This window comes from Diabrotica undecimpunctata, chromosome 6 (assembly GCF_040954645.1).
Source record: "Diabrotica undecimpunctata isolate CICGRU chromosome 6, icDiaUnde3, whole genome shotgun sequence".
Classification (NCBI taxonomy): Eukaryota; Metazoa; Arthropoda; class Insecta; order Coleoptera; family Chrysomelidae; genus Diabrotica; species Diabrotica undecimpunctata.
In genome coordinates, this window is record NC_092808.1 from 103538938 (window position 1) to 103554247 (window position 15310).

General features: G+C 31.9%; 1 protein-coding gene across 1 annotated transcript; it reads left to right on the forward strand.

Moving 5' to 3' along the window:
* Positions 1–301: 301 nt before the first annotated feature.
* On the forward strand, positions 302–9059 carry LOC140443674 (phenoloxidase 1-like). Its single transcript, XM_072535047.1, has 11 exons — positions 302–389; positions 3222–3350; positions 4702–4897; positions 6275–6498; positions 6599–6801; positions 7089–7341; positions 7395–7559; positions 7790–7918; positions 8016–8337; positions 8456–8694; positions 8762–9059. Exons 2-11 carry the CDS (start codon positions 3237–3239, stop codon positions 8978–8980), a joined length of 2064 nt encoding a protein of 687 aa, XP_072391148.1. The 5' UTR covers positions 302–389; positions 3222–3236; the 3' UTR covers positions 8981–9059.
* The last annotated feature ends 6251 nt before the right edge of the window (positions 9060–15310 follow it).

Sequence of the window (15310 nt, forward strand, 5' to 3'; positions counted from 1 at the left end):
TGCCTTAGTGTTAGTCTAGCTGCGGTACTTTCTTTGTTGAATTGTACGTTTTTCATTTAGTGGGTTCAACAAAAAATCCTCGTTCTATTTTCCCATTTTTTGTTGCTTTTAGCGCTTAAAAATATACATTTAATAATGTTTGTAAATGAAAACTATTATTTGGTTAGTCAGTGTAAAAAATTTTTTCTATAATCGCAGTTCAACCACAAAATTTGGGTTCCCAAAACAAATTTTTGATCGAATGGGTTATTTTTCTTACCTATCAAACCACTATCTAATGTTTAATATCATTGTTTTTCAGATATTCAAATATATAAACGCTATCCGTTTCATAGTTCTTCAGTCTTTGAACTCAGTCTCCAGTTGAACTTTTGACGTAACAAGTACAGGTAAATATTTTCTTTTATACAATTGCCCAAATGAATATTTTTATGTACACATTTTTTATTTAAGCTCCATATATCGCATGTTTTTTTATTTAAGTTATACATATTCAAAATTAAAAATAATCTAATAACACAGTGGTAGGTACAAATCTTTCTGAATTACAAGAAAATATTTTTTATATCACAGCTATATTTTTTTAAAGGCTTGTAGTTTTACTTAAGAAATGTCTGTTTTATTTACCGTTATAGATCTTAAGATTTCATATATACTCGTTTAATCCATATATTGTATGTCTGTATATTCTTTCCCTCTTTTAAATGTTTATTTATTTTTTCGTAAACTTTCTTTAATAATCTAAATGTTCCAATTTTATATTTTCTTACGTGCATATCGTCTAAGGAAATAAAAACTTTTCCTACCTATATGTTCTTCTTCTCCGTCTTTTTATCTAGACATGACTCTGTCTGTTTTTTAATGTGCCTCCAGTAAGTTGTCGTTACATTGTTTTCGTGGCCTTTTCAATGATCAACTTCCTATTGGGGAACCGTCTCTCGCCGTCTTTACTACTCTATTTGTTGTCACGCGGCTTATATGATCGTTCCATTCTACTCTTCTATTTCTGGTCCAGTCCTTGATATTCTCCACCATACATCTCCGTCGTACATCATCTGTACTTCTAGCTCTGCCATAGTTTCTTACCATCGCTATTTTAAGGGTTTCCATCTCTGCTGTTTTGAGCATTCTGTTTGCCTCTTTGTGTCAGGTCGTGTTTCTGTCACATATATCATAACTGGTCTGATGACTGTTTTGAGAATTCTGCCTTATTTCTCTGCTTATTTCTCCATTTTATTTTATTTGTGCCACCTGCGGCTCTGTTTGCTCTATTCACTTGATCCTCCACTTTTATTTCAAGCTTTCTATAGCTAGATAGTTTGACGACTACATATTAAAACTCCAACACTTGTTCTATTATCTGACCCTCCAGCTCTAATTTACATTTTAGTAGATCCGCCGTTATAAGTATGAATTTTGTCTTTTTTTGGGGAAATTAACATATAAAATTTTCTGGAGGTTAAATATAATTGATGCATCATACGTTTTAAATCATCTTTACTATTGCTTCGTCTGTATAGCAAATTATTTTACGTTGTTATTCTCACATTTGGTATCCTTTTTGTTTTATCCCATTGCCAACTTCAATTGGGTCAATTAGTTCTTCTTCGACTTCAACTTTTATTGTATTCTTTTGGTAGATATTTGCTATTGTTTTGATTATTCCTCTCCCATACGTACAATATTATTCTATCGAACTGATTATTTTATATGCCTAATAAGACACATACCCACACACACATACACACATAAGTGTATATATATATATATATATATATATATATATATATATATATATATATATATATATATATATATGTATCTTCTTTTTTTCTCACTCCATCTTTTGCGGGGTCATTCGATACTTCTACCAATTCGTTACTTATCTCTCGCTATTTTGGCGATACGGTTCTCCTCCATTCTGCTTATGTGGTTATTCTATTCTTTTTTTCTATTTTGTGTCCATTCATTTATACACTGTACGTAACATTTTCTATTAATGTATTTACTTCTCTTTCGATCTCTCAGCGGATTTTCACCTATGCCGTTTTCAGTAGCCTTTGCAGCCTAAGCAGTCATCTTTTCACGATAAAAAACATCAGTCAAGTGTCAACCCCTTCCCTTCTAGCACCCCAACCCTTTAATTTTAAATAGGGAATATACCATGTGTGGCACATTGTACAGTCAGGTATTTTTCTCGAGAATTTAGACATCCATATTTTTTTTCGTATTAAGTCTATTCTTGTGAAAAAATATCAGTTTTTTAAAAGTGTTACACCTTTTAAAGAACTAAACGTAACGCCTTATGTTTTGCTAGTGTCAATTTCTGGTCATGTCAAAAACTACATTAAAAGGAAATTTCCAACATTAATAGAAAATTTTATTAAATGTAACAAATAAAATGAACTAAATTTTAAATTAATAAATTCATAATTCAAAACAGTTTACTCTTTTAGAGGAATCTGTTAAAGTCTTTAAATGTTCAAAATGATACCCACCAACGTCCATACAACTATAAGTCGCAGTTCAAAATTATAAAGAACGTTTTAGAGTATTTTAGGGGTTACTAGACTACATTTATGCACTATTCGTTTTCTTTCAACTGAGTTCTTCCAATCAAGCTGGAATTTTTGGTATACATTTCATTTTTTATATTCCATATGATAAAGTCCAGGAGAGTTAAATCTGTGATTTGCACATTTCGACAACCCGGAAGACATACAATTATTTGTTTAATTGTGTAGTTCTTAGCCACCAATGCAGGTGCTCGAACCACTGAAAGTTGGAAGATTTTGAAGACATTAGTTAGACTTTTGGGTTTGAATTGGAGTCAGCTCGAACGGCTGATTCCGATTCAGACATGAAAAGTTTGACTAATTTGTGCTTAAATGCCATAATATATTTATGGCTTTTATTTCATCAGAACAATAGCAACAATAGTTTTATGTATATAACAATAATTATATACATAAAACTCACCAGTTATATATATATATATATATATATATATATATATATATATATATATATATATATATATATATATATATATATATATTTATATATTTATATATATATATATATATATATATATATTTATATATATATATATATTTATATATTTATATATATATATATATTTATATATATATATATATATATATATATATATATATATATATATATATATATATGTATTAACCGTTATAACAATATTTTAGTCACTATTGTTTAACATGTCTACCAGCGCTAAGAAAAATGTTGTCAAGCTCTTTGACAGGCCAAAAGAGTTGGTTATTATGCCAAAAGGAGATGACAAAACTGTATTTGACGTTCCTAGTGACTATATCGTAAGTATGTCTTAATTTTCATTGTATTAAAATTGGATTTTGTGTGCTAATGTTTTTTATATTAATAATTATAGTTGATTTGATGAACGTAGAAACCAATCTCCTTTGACTTGTTTTACCAATTATTCTTTATTTCCTCATAACTTCAGTATTAGATGTTTCTAATAGAAGTGCTGCTTCCCAAAATTCTCTATTTGCTTTGTTAAGTTTATTTTTTACAAGATATGCTTATTTCCTTAATTACTATTTTATGTATATTAGAATTTTTTTCTGTCTTCATTTAGTATGATTCTTAGGTATTAGTACTATTTAAAACATACTATCACATAGCTTTCTGTTTTGATTTGTTTTCATGTGCCTCATAGAGTATTTTTTCTCGTTATATTCTTATCTCTAAGCCATATATATATATATATATATATATATATATATATATATATATATATATATATATATATATATATATATATATATATATACATATATATATACATATATATATATATATATATATATATATATATATATATATATATATATATATACATATATTTTAAATAAGATCCATAATTTCTGCAACGTAACTGAATAAATAACATGCGAAGATCTACCAAACGGGCCGGAATTTTCATTACCCTTGTTAGTTTATTATCTATTAGATTCTTAAGGTAAATATATCGTTAACGCCTGATCTGTTAGGTTTTGATCGCAATCTATTTTGTCCTTCAATATCCGCGACTTCTCTTTCTATTCTGACTTTTAGACTTATTTCGTGTTCCAATAGACGCGCTAATATCGCTCAATAGTTATTACAGTCGATCCTGTTTCCTTTTTATAAATGAAATTTGTTTGTATATTTTTATTTCCTGAGAATCGATTTTCTTTGTAACACTGTACTACGAAAAAGTTAAAATGTTGTCCTGATCCTATTTTTAATTTTTGTATGTATATTTCAAAAAGTAAATCACCTAAACTTAGAGCTTAATTTTTTTTATCTTTTTTTTAATTGCTTTTTGTATTTTTTTTTTGGTGTGATACTACATCTCTCTCTTCTACTTCATTTACTCTGTTTTTCCATCTACTTCCAGTTGCGTGGCAAAATATTAATTTTTCTGCTAAGATTGTTAGTAATCTGTCGAATTCTCTTCTAGATCTAGATCTAAATATAATTATTTATTTCAGTAAATCTGTTATTACATATTTTAATTGATGATTTGGACTTTATTGTTCACTGTATATTTTTACCCGTTGTAGTTATTTCTGTCTTCATCTTTTGTAGAAAAGCCGTTAAGATAAAGCTTTTTCTTTAAAATTTACATAAAATTATTAATTTTATTTTTCATCTATTTAGCCAGATCAATACAAAAATGTTGGAAATCAAATTGTATCTCGATTTGGCGAAGAAGCTGATGGGGGTAAAATTCCTGTCAATACTATTTCTATACCTCCCTTGGGTGAGATTTTGGAATTAAAGAGAGACGAGAATTTCTCTCTTTTTTTGCCAAAACACAGAAAAATTGCCGGACAACTTATTAACATTTACATAGGTAAGTTATTGTTATTCTAAATGTTTTAATTATTTTCTTGATTTTTTTGTATGCTTTTTAGGGACCAACCTATATTTTTTAATTTTTATGTATTTATAAGTAAAAACTATATATTTTTAATCTCCTTCTTCTTCTTCTCTTATGATTATTAAAATGAAGCATTTTTGGAATGTGAACAAAAACTAAAATAGCTTGAAAAGTTGTACTTTAATTTTTTGTTTAAAAGAACAATAAAATTCTTCTTCTTTTTGCTCTTTATAAGTAATTCTGCTTGTTCATTGGCGGACTAATACATCTATGGAAGGTTGTCACTCCATCTTTTGCGCGGTCGTCCGATACTTCTTCTGCCGATTGGTGACTTATCTCTTGCTATATTGACGACACAGGTCTCCTCCATTCTGCTTATGTGGTTATTTCATTTTTTTAATCTATTTAGTATTCATTCGTTTATACACTGTATGTTACATTTTCTTCCGTCTTCACTTCTCTTTCGATCTCACAGCGTATTTCCTGTAATTCTTCTCAGTACTCTCATCTCTGCTGTTTTACACTGACTTTTTCAATTATTGACTTCATCTCTGTGTCAATGTGTCTGTTTCGCCATATAGTGTTATTAAGACATCCTGCAAGTCTATTTGCTTTTTGTACTTGATCTCTTACTTTATTGTCTAGGTCTCCATAGCTGGATAATGTAATTCCGAGGTATTTAATTTCCAATAAAATTAATAGAAAATATTCCGTTCTTGAACGTTGACTACTTCTTGTAACCGTCGTGGAATGATCCGAATTAAATCTTTAATATATGTTTGAGGAATTGAATTCCATTCTTCTTGTGCTGCAATACTTGGCTGTTTATTGTCATAGAAACAGGATTTTTTTACCAAATACAAAGTTTTAAGGTGTTCCACAAATGCTCGATCGAATTTAAATCCGGCTGCATGGTGGGTTCTAACGTCATGGGGACGTGTATTATTGTTCATTGGGACGAATATGTCATATCCAATATGGCCGGCAAATAGCAAAACAGGATCTTCTAAAATGTTTTCAACATACAAGTCAGCTATCAATCGCCGTATCTCCTCCACAAGTTTGGTATGTCCTTCCTAAGCAATACCACCCCAATAGAGCTATGCCGCCAGCTCAAAAAATAATGCTCTATATGAGGTTACAACAAGCATACCATTCGCCATCTCTTCTGTAAACGAAGTTTCGTCCACGTGACTTCCACAAGAATATTGATCTTCAATAATCCCGTTAAAATTCCAATATGACTTTTACCTATTTCACATATTGCTTTTACATATTAATTTGTGGTCCCAATAAATTCATACCCTATCATTTCCTACCCTAACCTAACATTTCGTCGATTTGTTTTAGGAATGCGCAACGCTGATGATCTTCTCTCAGTAGCTGTATATACCAGGGATCGTGTTAATCCATACCTCTTTAACTATGCTCTTTCGGTTGCACTGTTGCATAGATCTGACACGCAGGACGTAGATTTGCCGTCTTTCATTAGATCGTTTCCCGACAAATATGTAGATAGTAAAGTATTCGCCAAGGCTAGGGAAGAAGCTAACATTGTGCCTACAAATTCACGGGTAAGAAATAATTTAATATAAATAATTTTTGAAAAGTATATATATATATATATATATATATATATATATATATATATATATATATATATTATAATTTTAGACACCAATTGAAATACCGAGAGATTTTACTGCTTCTAACCTGGAACCAGAACACCGTTTAGCTTACTTCAGAGAAGATTTGGGAATCAATCTCCACCATTGGCATTGGCATTTGGTTTATCCATTCGAAGCTGCTTTCGATGTTGTCAATAAGAATCGTCGTGGAGAACTTTTCTATTACATGCATCAACAAATTGTTGCTAGGTGAGTATTTCTTTATGTTAAAAATATTCTAGTCTCAAAATTTATGTAGTTAAATAGCAAAGATGACAATGTCCTTATTTATTAAGATCAAAAGAAAAATACAGTTGCCAAACTAGTCGACTATTTTCAGAATCTCCGATGTTGCTAAAATTTGTGGTAAACATGCAAAAATGTTATAAAGTTTTACAAAAATTAAATAGTTTTATTGTATCCACCATCAGACCATGTGAAAAAAGAACTTCCAAGAATTGGTAAAATATTTTATATAAATAACATTTTTATTTCAGATATAACTATGAACGTCTGTGCCATGGGTTAAAACGTGTCGAAAGATTTATTGACTGGAGAAATGCAATCCCAGAAGCTTATTTCCCAAAACTAGACAGCTTAGTGTCCAGCAGATCTTGGCCCGCTCGTGTAGCTAACCAGAAACTCTCCAACCTAAGAAGAGAAACTGATCAGATAACTCAAGATATTGATGATCTTGAAAGGTGGAGGGACAGAATCTTTGATGCTATACACTCGGGAAATGCTAGAAGGGTACGTATATGCTCATTAACTTTTAATTTGCTTGTTTCACTGTTTTGTTTTAGCCTGACGGAACTACTGTTGAACTTACTGAAAACGAAGGTATTGATATTTTGGGAAATATGATTGAATCCAGTATTCTTTCTCCCAACAGAGAATTCTACGGTGACATGCACAATATGGGACACGTTTTTATTTCTTATATTCACGATCCAGATCACAGACATCTTGTAAGTTTTAATATAATTATAAATTTTAGATAGCTTTTATTATAGCTAGTTATAATTTGTTTATAAAGTTAGAGTTTAATAAAGTTTGTACATTTTCGTAATTTCTGTTTTTACCTTAACTATAAGTTATAATATAAGTAATTAATTAAGTAATAAATATTTTATAACCTTTCATAAAAGATATAGATTATATACTCCATTTTACCTTAATTCTAATCTGTTACATAAAGGAATCATTTGGTGTCATGGGTGACTCAGCTACAGCTATGCGTGATCCTGTATTCTATAGATGGCATGCTTACGTCGATGATATCTTCCAGCAATTCAAGTCTACATTACCAAGATATACAGAAAACCAGGTAACACAAATCTCTTATTATTAAGATATTAAACATATTAATATAACTAATTTATTATTTACCCATTAAATAATGTTATGATTTTTTTAACTTTTAGCTAAATAATCCTGGAGTCACTATTGAAAGTATTAGTATAGAATCAGGAGGTGCAACTAACACCTTAAATACATTCTGGCAACAATCTGATGTAGATCTCTCCCGAGGTATGGACTTCCAACCACGTGGCCCTGTCTTCATCAGATTTACTCACCTTAACCATCAGGCATACAATTACCGTATCGTTGTAAATAACTCCGGAGCTGCCAAACAAGGAACTTGCAGAATATTTATGGCTCCCAAATTTGATGAAAGGGGAAATCCATGGTTGTTTAGAGATCAAAAGAATATGTTTATTGAACTGGACAGATTCAAAGTTAATTGTAAGTTTATATTCAGTAATTCTTTCAGCTATTTTAACTGTTTTTAACCTTATTTCTAATATTGGGGTAATTGTCTACAATTTTATTATCGTTTAATTGGTTAATATTTTTATTTTAGTAAAGCAAGGTCAGAACACAATTACTCGCGCTTCGTCTGAGTCATCTGTTACTATTCCATTTGACAGAACCTTTAGAGACTTGGACACAAGCAGACCTGATGGCGGCAACAACTTGGCTCAATTCAACTTCTGCGGTTGCGGATGGCCACAACACATGTTGATTCCAATGGGCAATACCGACAATCCAGGATTTAGATCCGAGCTCTTCGTAATGATTTCGAATATCGATGATGACAGGGTATGTAAAGTACTTTTAAATCTGAAATGAATTTATGTTATTTCATATATATTTCCTTTATATACAGATTGACCAAGACACTACTGGAATTTGCAACGATGCTGACTCATTCTGTGGTGTGAAGGATCGTTTGTACCCCGACCGTCGTTCAATGGGATATCCATTTGACAGACAACCTAGACAAGGAATTGACACTTTGCAGCAGTTCCTTACGCCGAATATGAGAGTTCAAGATGTCGTCATTAAATTTTCCAACAGGACATTCAGACCACGACAGAATAATTAATTATTTACTCCTTTCAAATGTTATTTATTATATTGACACCGCTAAATTACCAAATAAACAACTTAAAACTAAAACTTTATATTTCTATTTTATTTGAATAAAAGTCCAAAACCAATGCCATAGTACTGAAGTCAAAATTGAATAATACGAGTATGCCGAATGGGCAAACTTAAAAATGTGCTTAGATTGAATTGATGATTGAATTGATGTATTTATCCAATATCTATATAGAAGGATAGTTACATATAAACATAGTGTATAAACTACGAAATCAAATACTATAGCTTTAGCTTGGCATTTTCTGGAAATAGCCATTCTTATGATTTTAAAAATGTACAGATTAAAAAAAACAAAAAAATCTAAACAAAAGATGTATATCGGTGATGATTTACATAAAACAGATCAAAATTGTATCAATAATAATATCGATCTAAAAGATCTCTCTAATATATTACAAGTTAATAAATTGAGTTGTTCGTAAATGCACCATTGGCAGATATTTTAAATCCGACCCTGAATTAGTCGTAGTTCAATTTTCAAATTTTTCAAAGGGATTACAATTTCGTTAGATCGCTTTGGGTCTTATCAGATCATAATCAGTGAATACAGTTAGCAATAATTACAACTATTATAGCCACTTAAAAAGGTACAATAACCTTTACATTACATTTTAAATGTACTAAAAGCATCTAAAAGTTAAAATGAACTCGATGTTTATAGATTTAAATTAAAGGTAACATACCGTGTCCTACTCGAAACGAAAACCACTTTCGATTTTTTTCGGTAAGACTTAGACCCCATTTTTGTTAAATACACTACTCAACAATTGAAGTGGATAATTTTAAAATTCCTAAAATTAACATATAAAACTATTTTTAAAATAATTGCCTGTACTATACTCTATATGCTATCTTTATTGCCAATATTTTTTGCATGTGGTTTTTTTCTCCCCATTCTTATCGGCCCTTATCTCGCACAAAGAGAGACATGTTGTTCCAAACATGAATATATCATTCGTATAAAAGTGCTTGTATTGTAGCTTGTATTGTAACAAGAGGTTGCTATGAGGCTAAATGTGTCGCAAAGTGTGATAAGTCCTGCATTGAATCGGTATGTAGCAACTGGATCTGCAACATACAGGCATGGAGGAGGAAGAAAACGATCTACAACTCGTCGGCAAGACAGTTTTGTAGTTCTGACGGCAAGAGGAAACCCAACATTCACGGCTTCCAGAATTAGCAGTATCTTCAGGCATGCTACTGGACAAGCGATTTCCAGTCAAACTGTCAAAAGATGGTTACATGCATCCAATTTAAGGGCTAGACGGCGCGCTACCCATCCACGAGTAACTAGGAAGCAGCGTGCATGCAGATATCGCTGGGCGATGGAACACTAAGTATCAGTGGAATTTCGAAAATTGGAGGAATTGTCTCTTTACTGACGAGTCCAGATTTCGTTTGTATACGAATGACGGCCGAATATTGGTGTGTAGGGAAAGAGGACAGCGTTACAATGAAAATCTGAGAGTCCCAACCACTCTTTTTGGAGGTGGATCCGTTTGCATGCGGGGAGGCATATGTTTTTTCGGTCGCACGGACTTAGTCGTTTTAATTAATGAGACAACTACTGCTACACGATATCGAGACAGAGTCATAGTACCAATAGTTGTTCCATTTTTTGTTACAATAGGCGAACAATTTGTTCTGATTGATGATAATGCTCGCCCTCATCGTGCGAGAATTGTCAACGAGTGTATAGAAGCTCATGGCATTACAAGAATGGAGTGGCCACCGTGTTCACTTGATATGAATTGCATTGAACATGTTTGGACCGAAATGTCTAGGAAACAAAACAGGCTCCTTCAACCGCCCCAAACCTTAGATCAGTTGGCCAATACATTACGCGCGATTTGGGTACGTATACCGCAGCAGTTCATCAATAATTTAATAAAAGTCTTCCAAATAGAGTTAGAGCACTAAGGCGACACAGAAGTGGAGCCACACACTATTAATTTTTTTTTTCGGGATATTAGAAATTGAGCAGGAATAGAAATTTTAGGTTGTTAATTTTACAATTTTTGTTTATTTTCTTTTTTTTTTCTTAAAGAATTTCTTTCTTTCGGTTCATCTGTATAAAAATACGAAGTAAAAATAAATCTTTATTTATATCACTCCATTTTTCTATTTGACCTCATGAACAAAAAATAAAATACACATTTTCATAATATCCACTTAAAATTAAAAAATCAAGATAAAATATTTTTTTTATAAAATGTAGCAAAATAAAAATTAGAGGTTTTTTTGAATAAAATTGATTATGTTTTTAATAACGAAAGCAATGAAGTCTGGGTTAAAAATATCCATTTTATTTTAAATCTATTTTATATTTAACAATGATACAGTACACAATACAGTGTACTGTATCACTTTAACAATAACACAATTAATATTTGGTGAAAGCCCAATTTAATACTTTTTCTTTCATTAAATTATTTTGTCAACTCTGTCCACACATCTTCGATGGGGTTCGTTAAGGTATGGCCTCCGGGAAGGCTTCGGAAAAACATTAACATGAGTTTCTTCTAACCATTCTTGAACACTATTACTCGTATGCATTAGGCAATTGTCATGTTAGAAGATGAAGTTGTTATTGGGGAATCTATGGATAACTAATGGCAACGTTATGTTCTTAAGAATATGTTCGTAATATAATTATGTAAATTTTTCCTATATAAGCATAAATGCCCGGACCTTCCGCACTTGTTCATTCCTATACCTTAACCGAGAATCCTACAATATTTCTTAAATGATAAGTATACCGTGCATCAAAACTATAATTTCTCAGCCTATAAAGTCTAATTCGACCATTGCTATATCATTGAAATACTTTTTCATAGAAAAATGTAACGTTAGACCAAAAGTTGTCTTCACGGTTTATGAATTCATTACAAAATGCAACTTTTCCCCTCTTGTCGTCCTCAGTCAAAAAATGTTTCCTTGCAGCTACACAATTTATCAATTCACTCGTTTTAATTCTTCTAAGTGCAATGCGAATGCTGCAGAACTGCTGTCGATTCACTAGGTTTTTGAGCTGTGGCATAAAAATCGTGATCTTAAAATTAAAGAAATTGTAACAGGACCTGACTATTTATGAACGAAATTAAAGGAACAATAAGATTAGCAAAGACCAAAAAAGCGACGCGGTAGGATGAAATACCAAGTGACATAATAGAGCTCTTCGAAAGTTCAGGTAAAAATCTCTCCTTCATTTTTTTAATAAAATTTTTGAAACTATTCATACACCAACGGATTGGCTGCTGTCGACTTTTGGGACGATACCTGAAAAAGCAAATGTAAAAAGATGTGACAACCGAACCATTAGCTTGATGAGCCACGTTTTAACAATATTTCTTTTAATTTTGTGCTCAAGAATGTACCAAAAAATAGAAGAACATCTTAGCTACACTTAGTTTGATTTCTGCAATAACCTTGTAACTAGAGAAGCACTATTTAGTATTCAGGTATAATAAAAAAAGTAACAACTAAAAAAGGATACCAAATTGAAGAAGAACAACTTAATATAATCTACTATGCAGACGAATCAATACTACTCTCTCAAAGAGAAGATGATTAACAACGTATGCTGCACCAATTTAATAAAACCGTAAGAAAATTTAACATGATAATTTCCCCAAAAATGACACAATGCATGATTGTAATAGCAAATTTACTAAGATGTAAATTAGAGCTGCAAGGTCAGATAATAGAACAGGTTATGAAGTTTTAATATCTAGGTATCATACTAGCTAGAAATAGAAGTTGAAGATTCAGTGAATTGAGCAAACGGCGTCGCAGGTTACCTGAATAATACAATATAAACAAATAAAAATATCGGGAAAGAAATGAAAAGCAGAATTTACAAAACACTCATCAGACAAATAATGAGATACGCGGCCAGAAACAGGACCTGACACAGAAAGAATAAAAAGAATGTTATAAACAGAAGAGATAAAAACTCTTAGAAAAATTAATCATAAGACACTATGGGACAGACCTAGAAGTACAAATATACGACGTAGATGCAAAGTGGAGAACATTAAGGACTGGGTAAGAAATAGAAAAGTGGAATGGAACAATCATATGAGCCGAATGATAACAAATAGAGTAGTAAAGACAGCAAGACACGGTTCCCGAATAGGAAGACGATCAGTAGGAAGACCACGAAAACGATGGAATGACAACTTACTTGTGGCACATTGAAAAACAGACTACTCATGTCTACATAAAAAGAAGAAGAATTTTCTCCTGATGGATGCATGTAGTTTTAAAGGGACACAGTATATCTCATTTGATATATAAACGTTTTTGTTCCCATTCATTTAGGTGTTCGTTCGCGTTCACATTTTTCTTAGATTTGTTGTATTTCATAGTTTCAGTCGAATATTCCCCTTCCCCTGAATTCATAAGGCTTACTGATTTTTCAGTGTCAGATTTTGAGTATTTAGCTATACTCACGTGGATAAATTTCGTGTTAATACTCGACATTTTCATTAAAAGGGCAATAATAAAATCAAATGTAAATAAAAACACCAAACTTTCTAAGCGAGTTGGCGCTAGTGTGTCCAATATTGATCAGACGCTGCGTTGGAATAAAATTAGCATGTTTAGCAATTTATTATGCTTATTTATTAGTGGCAATACTCGCGATTTCACGATACTTTTCTTTTTTCTGAAGAAATGTTAAGGTATATTTTTCTAAGACCCATATTATCTGAGAGCTCATCTCAAGGGAATATTTGCCCCAAATACTCAGCAAGAAGTATCAAAAAACACCTCTAGATTCAACAAACGTCAATAAAAGAGGCAAAAATGACTGCTGGAACATGGTTCACTGTATACGACTAATGAGGGGGTACCGGCAAAATCGGAGAGTAAAAAAAGCACCTCGGATCCTTGTGTTAAACATTATTTTGTAACTACAGTTAATTCATTCTGACTGTCATATAAGCCTCATTCACTGCCTGTTCTACTTTATTAATGACCAGATCTACTTAAGCCTGATCTAGTTAAGTATCAGGATGGCGTCTGTATATCACCGAGATTCTGAATAGTTTTGTGACATTTTTGTATGAGCTAGTCGGCTCTTTAGAGTTCCCCGTAATATTAGGCTTAACCAAATTTTTTGGGGATATTTAGAAAGCACTAAAAGAAAAATTTAGGATGGAATGTGTAATGTGAATGTATACAGTAGCGCACCTAGAATTCTCTTGTGGGGTGGGGGGTTTTGTTGGACCCTGAAATTTTTTTTATGAGTTTTTTTAGAGACTTCATTTTGAGTCTCTAAAATTTGTGAGTAACAGTGTCGGAATAGGGCCTGGGGGGAGGTTTAACCCCCAAAACCCCCCTAGGTGCGCCACTGAATGTATAAATCTAGCTTAGTTCCATCTGTCTACCCTTATGTTATATATTTATCTCCTAGCCGTTGCCTGTCTTGTATTGTAATAAAGTCGCTATGAAAGGCACCTTAGCTTGAAAAGTATCCCTATATTATGGAATTTCTTGTTGGTACTAAATATTCACTTTAAGGTTGGTTAGGGTCCTGAATGTAACGAATGAAAGTATGGTTTCTTGAAAATCTACTGATTCTTGTGATACTGATGTTTACAATGTATTTTTAATTAACTTCTAGGCGAAGTACTATTTTGTTAACAAATGCAATAGATCAATAAATCATTAACAAATTCAAGTAGTCAAATACATTATCTTGGCTGAATGGATCAAGTTATCCAAAGCCATTAATTAAATAAAAAAAAAAGGTTTTTTAGCGGCACTTTGTTGCGGGGGGATTACGATATTTTCTCGAGGTTATTTTTAGCCTCGGGTTTTGCCAATCCCCTTCTTTTTTCGTTTTTTCAAAATTGTCCCAACGTCTATTTTTGGCTCTTTCTTGATCTTTCGTTGAGTTCCACAGAAACTTTTTTGATAATCTACTCAGAATATGTTCCTTTCCGAACAGCTTTTGATAGTTTCCGTTGTGTTTATATTTATAACCTCAGAAATTTATCTTTCTGGGGCATTGCTTAACGCAACACTTTTCCCCCGTACAATGCATCTCCTGGGTATAATGGTGTTACACCTCAGAATTGGGGGGTGCAGTAGTCCTAGCACAAATCTGACCGTATGATTAGTCAGTTGTGGTGTGCCTGTCTATGATTGACCTATTAAGCATAGTCTAAATAAGTTTTGTTGTATCGTAAATTTTGTTTAAATTTTAAAATCACTTGCCATTAACGAAACAAAACTTTAAAATGTCGAAATAAAACAAATCAAA

Coding starts and splice junctions, on each gene's coding strand:
- LOC140443674 (XM_072535047.1), top strand. CDS start 3,237: ATGTCTACCAGCGCTAAGAAAAATGTTGTCAAGCTCTTTGACAGGCCA. Junction 7,342..7,394: donor ACTCGGGAAATGCTAGAAGG/GTACGTATATGC, acceptor GTTTTGTTTTAG/CCTGACGGAACTACTGTTGA. Junction 8,338..8,455: donor GGACAGATTCAAAGTTAATT/GTAAGTTTATAT, acceptor TTTTTATTTTAG/TAAAGCAAGGTCAGAACACA.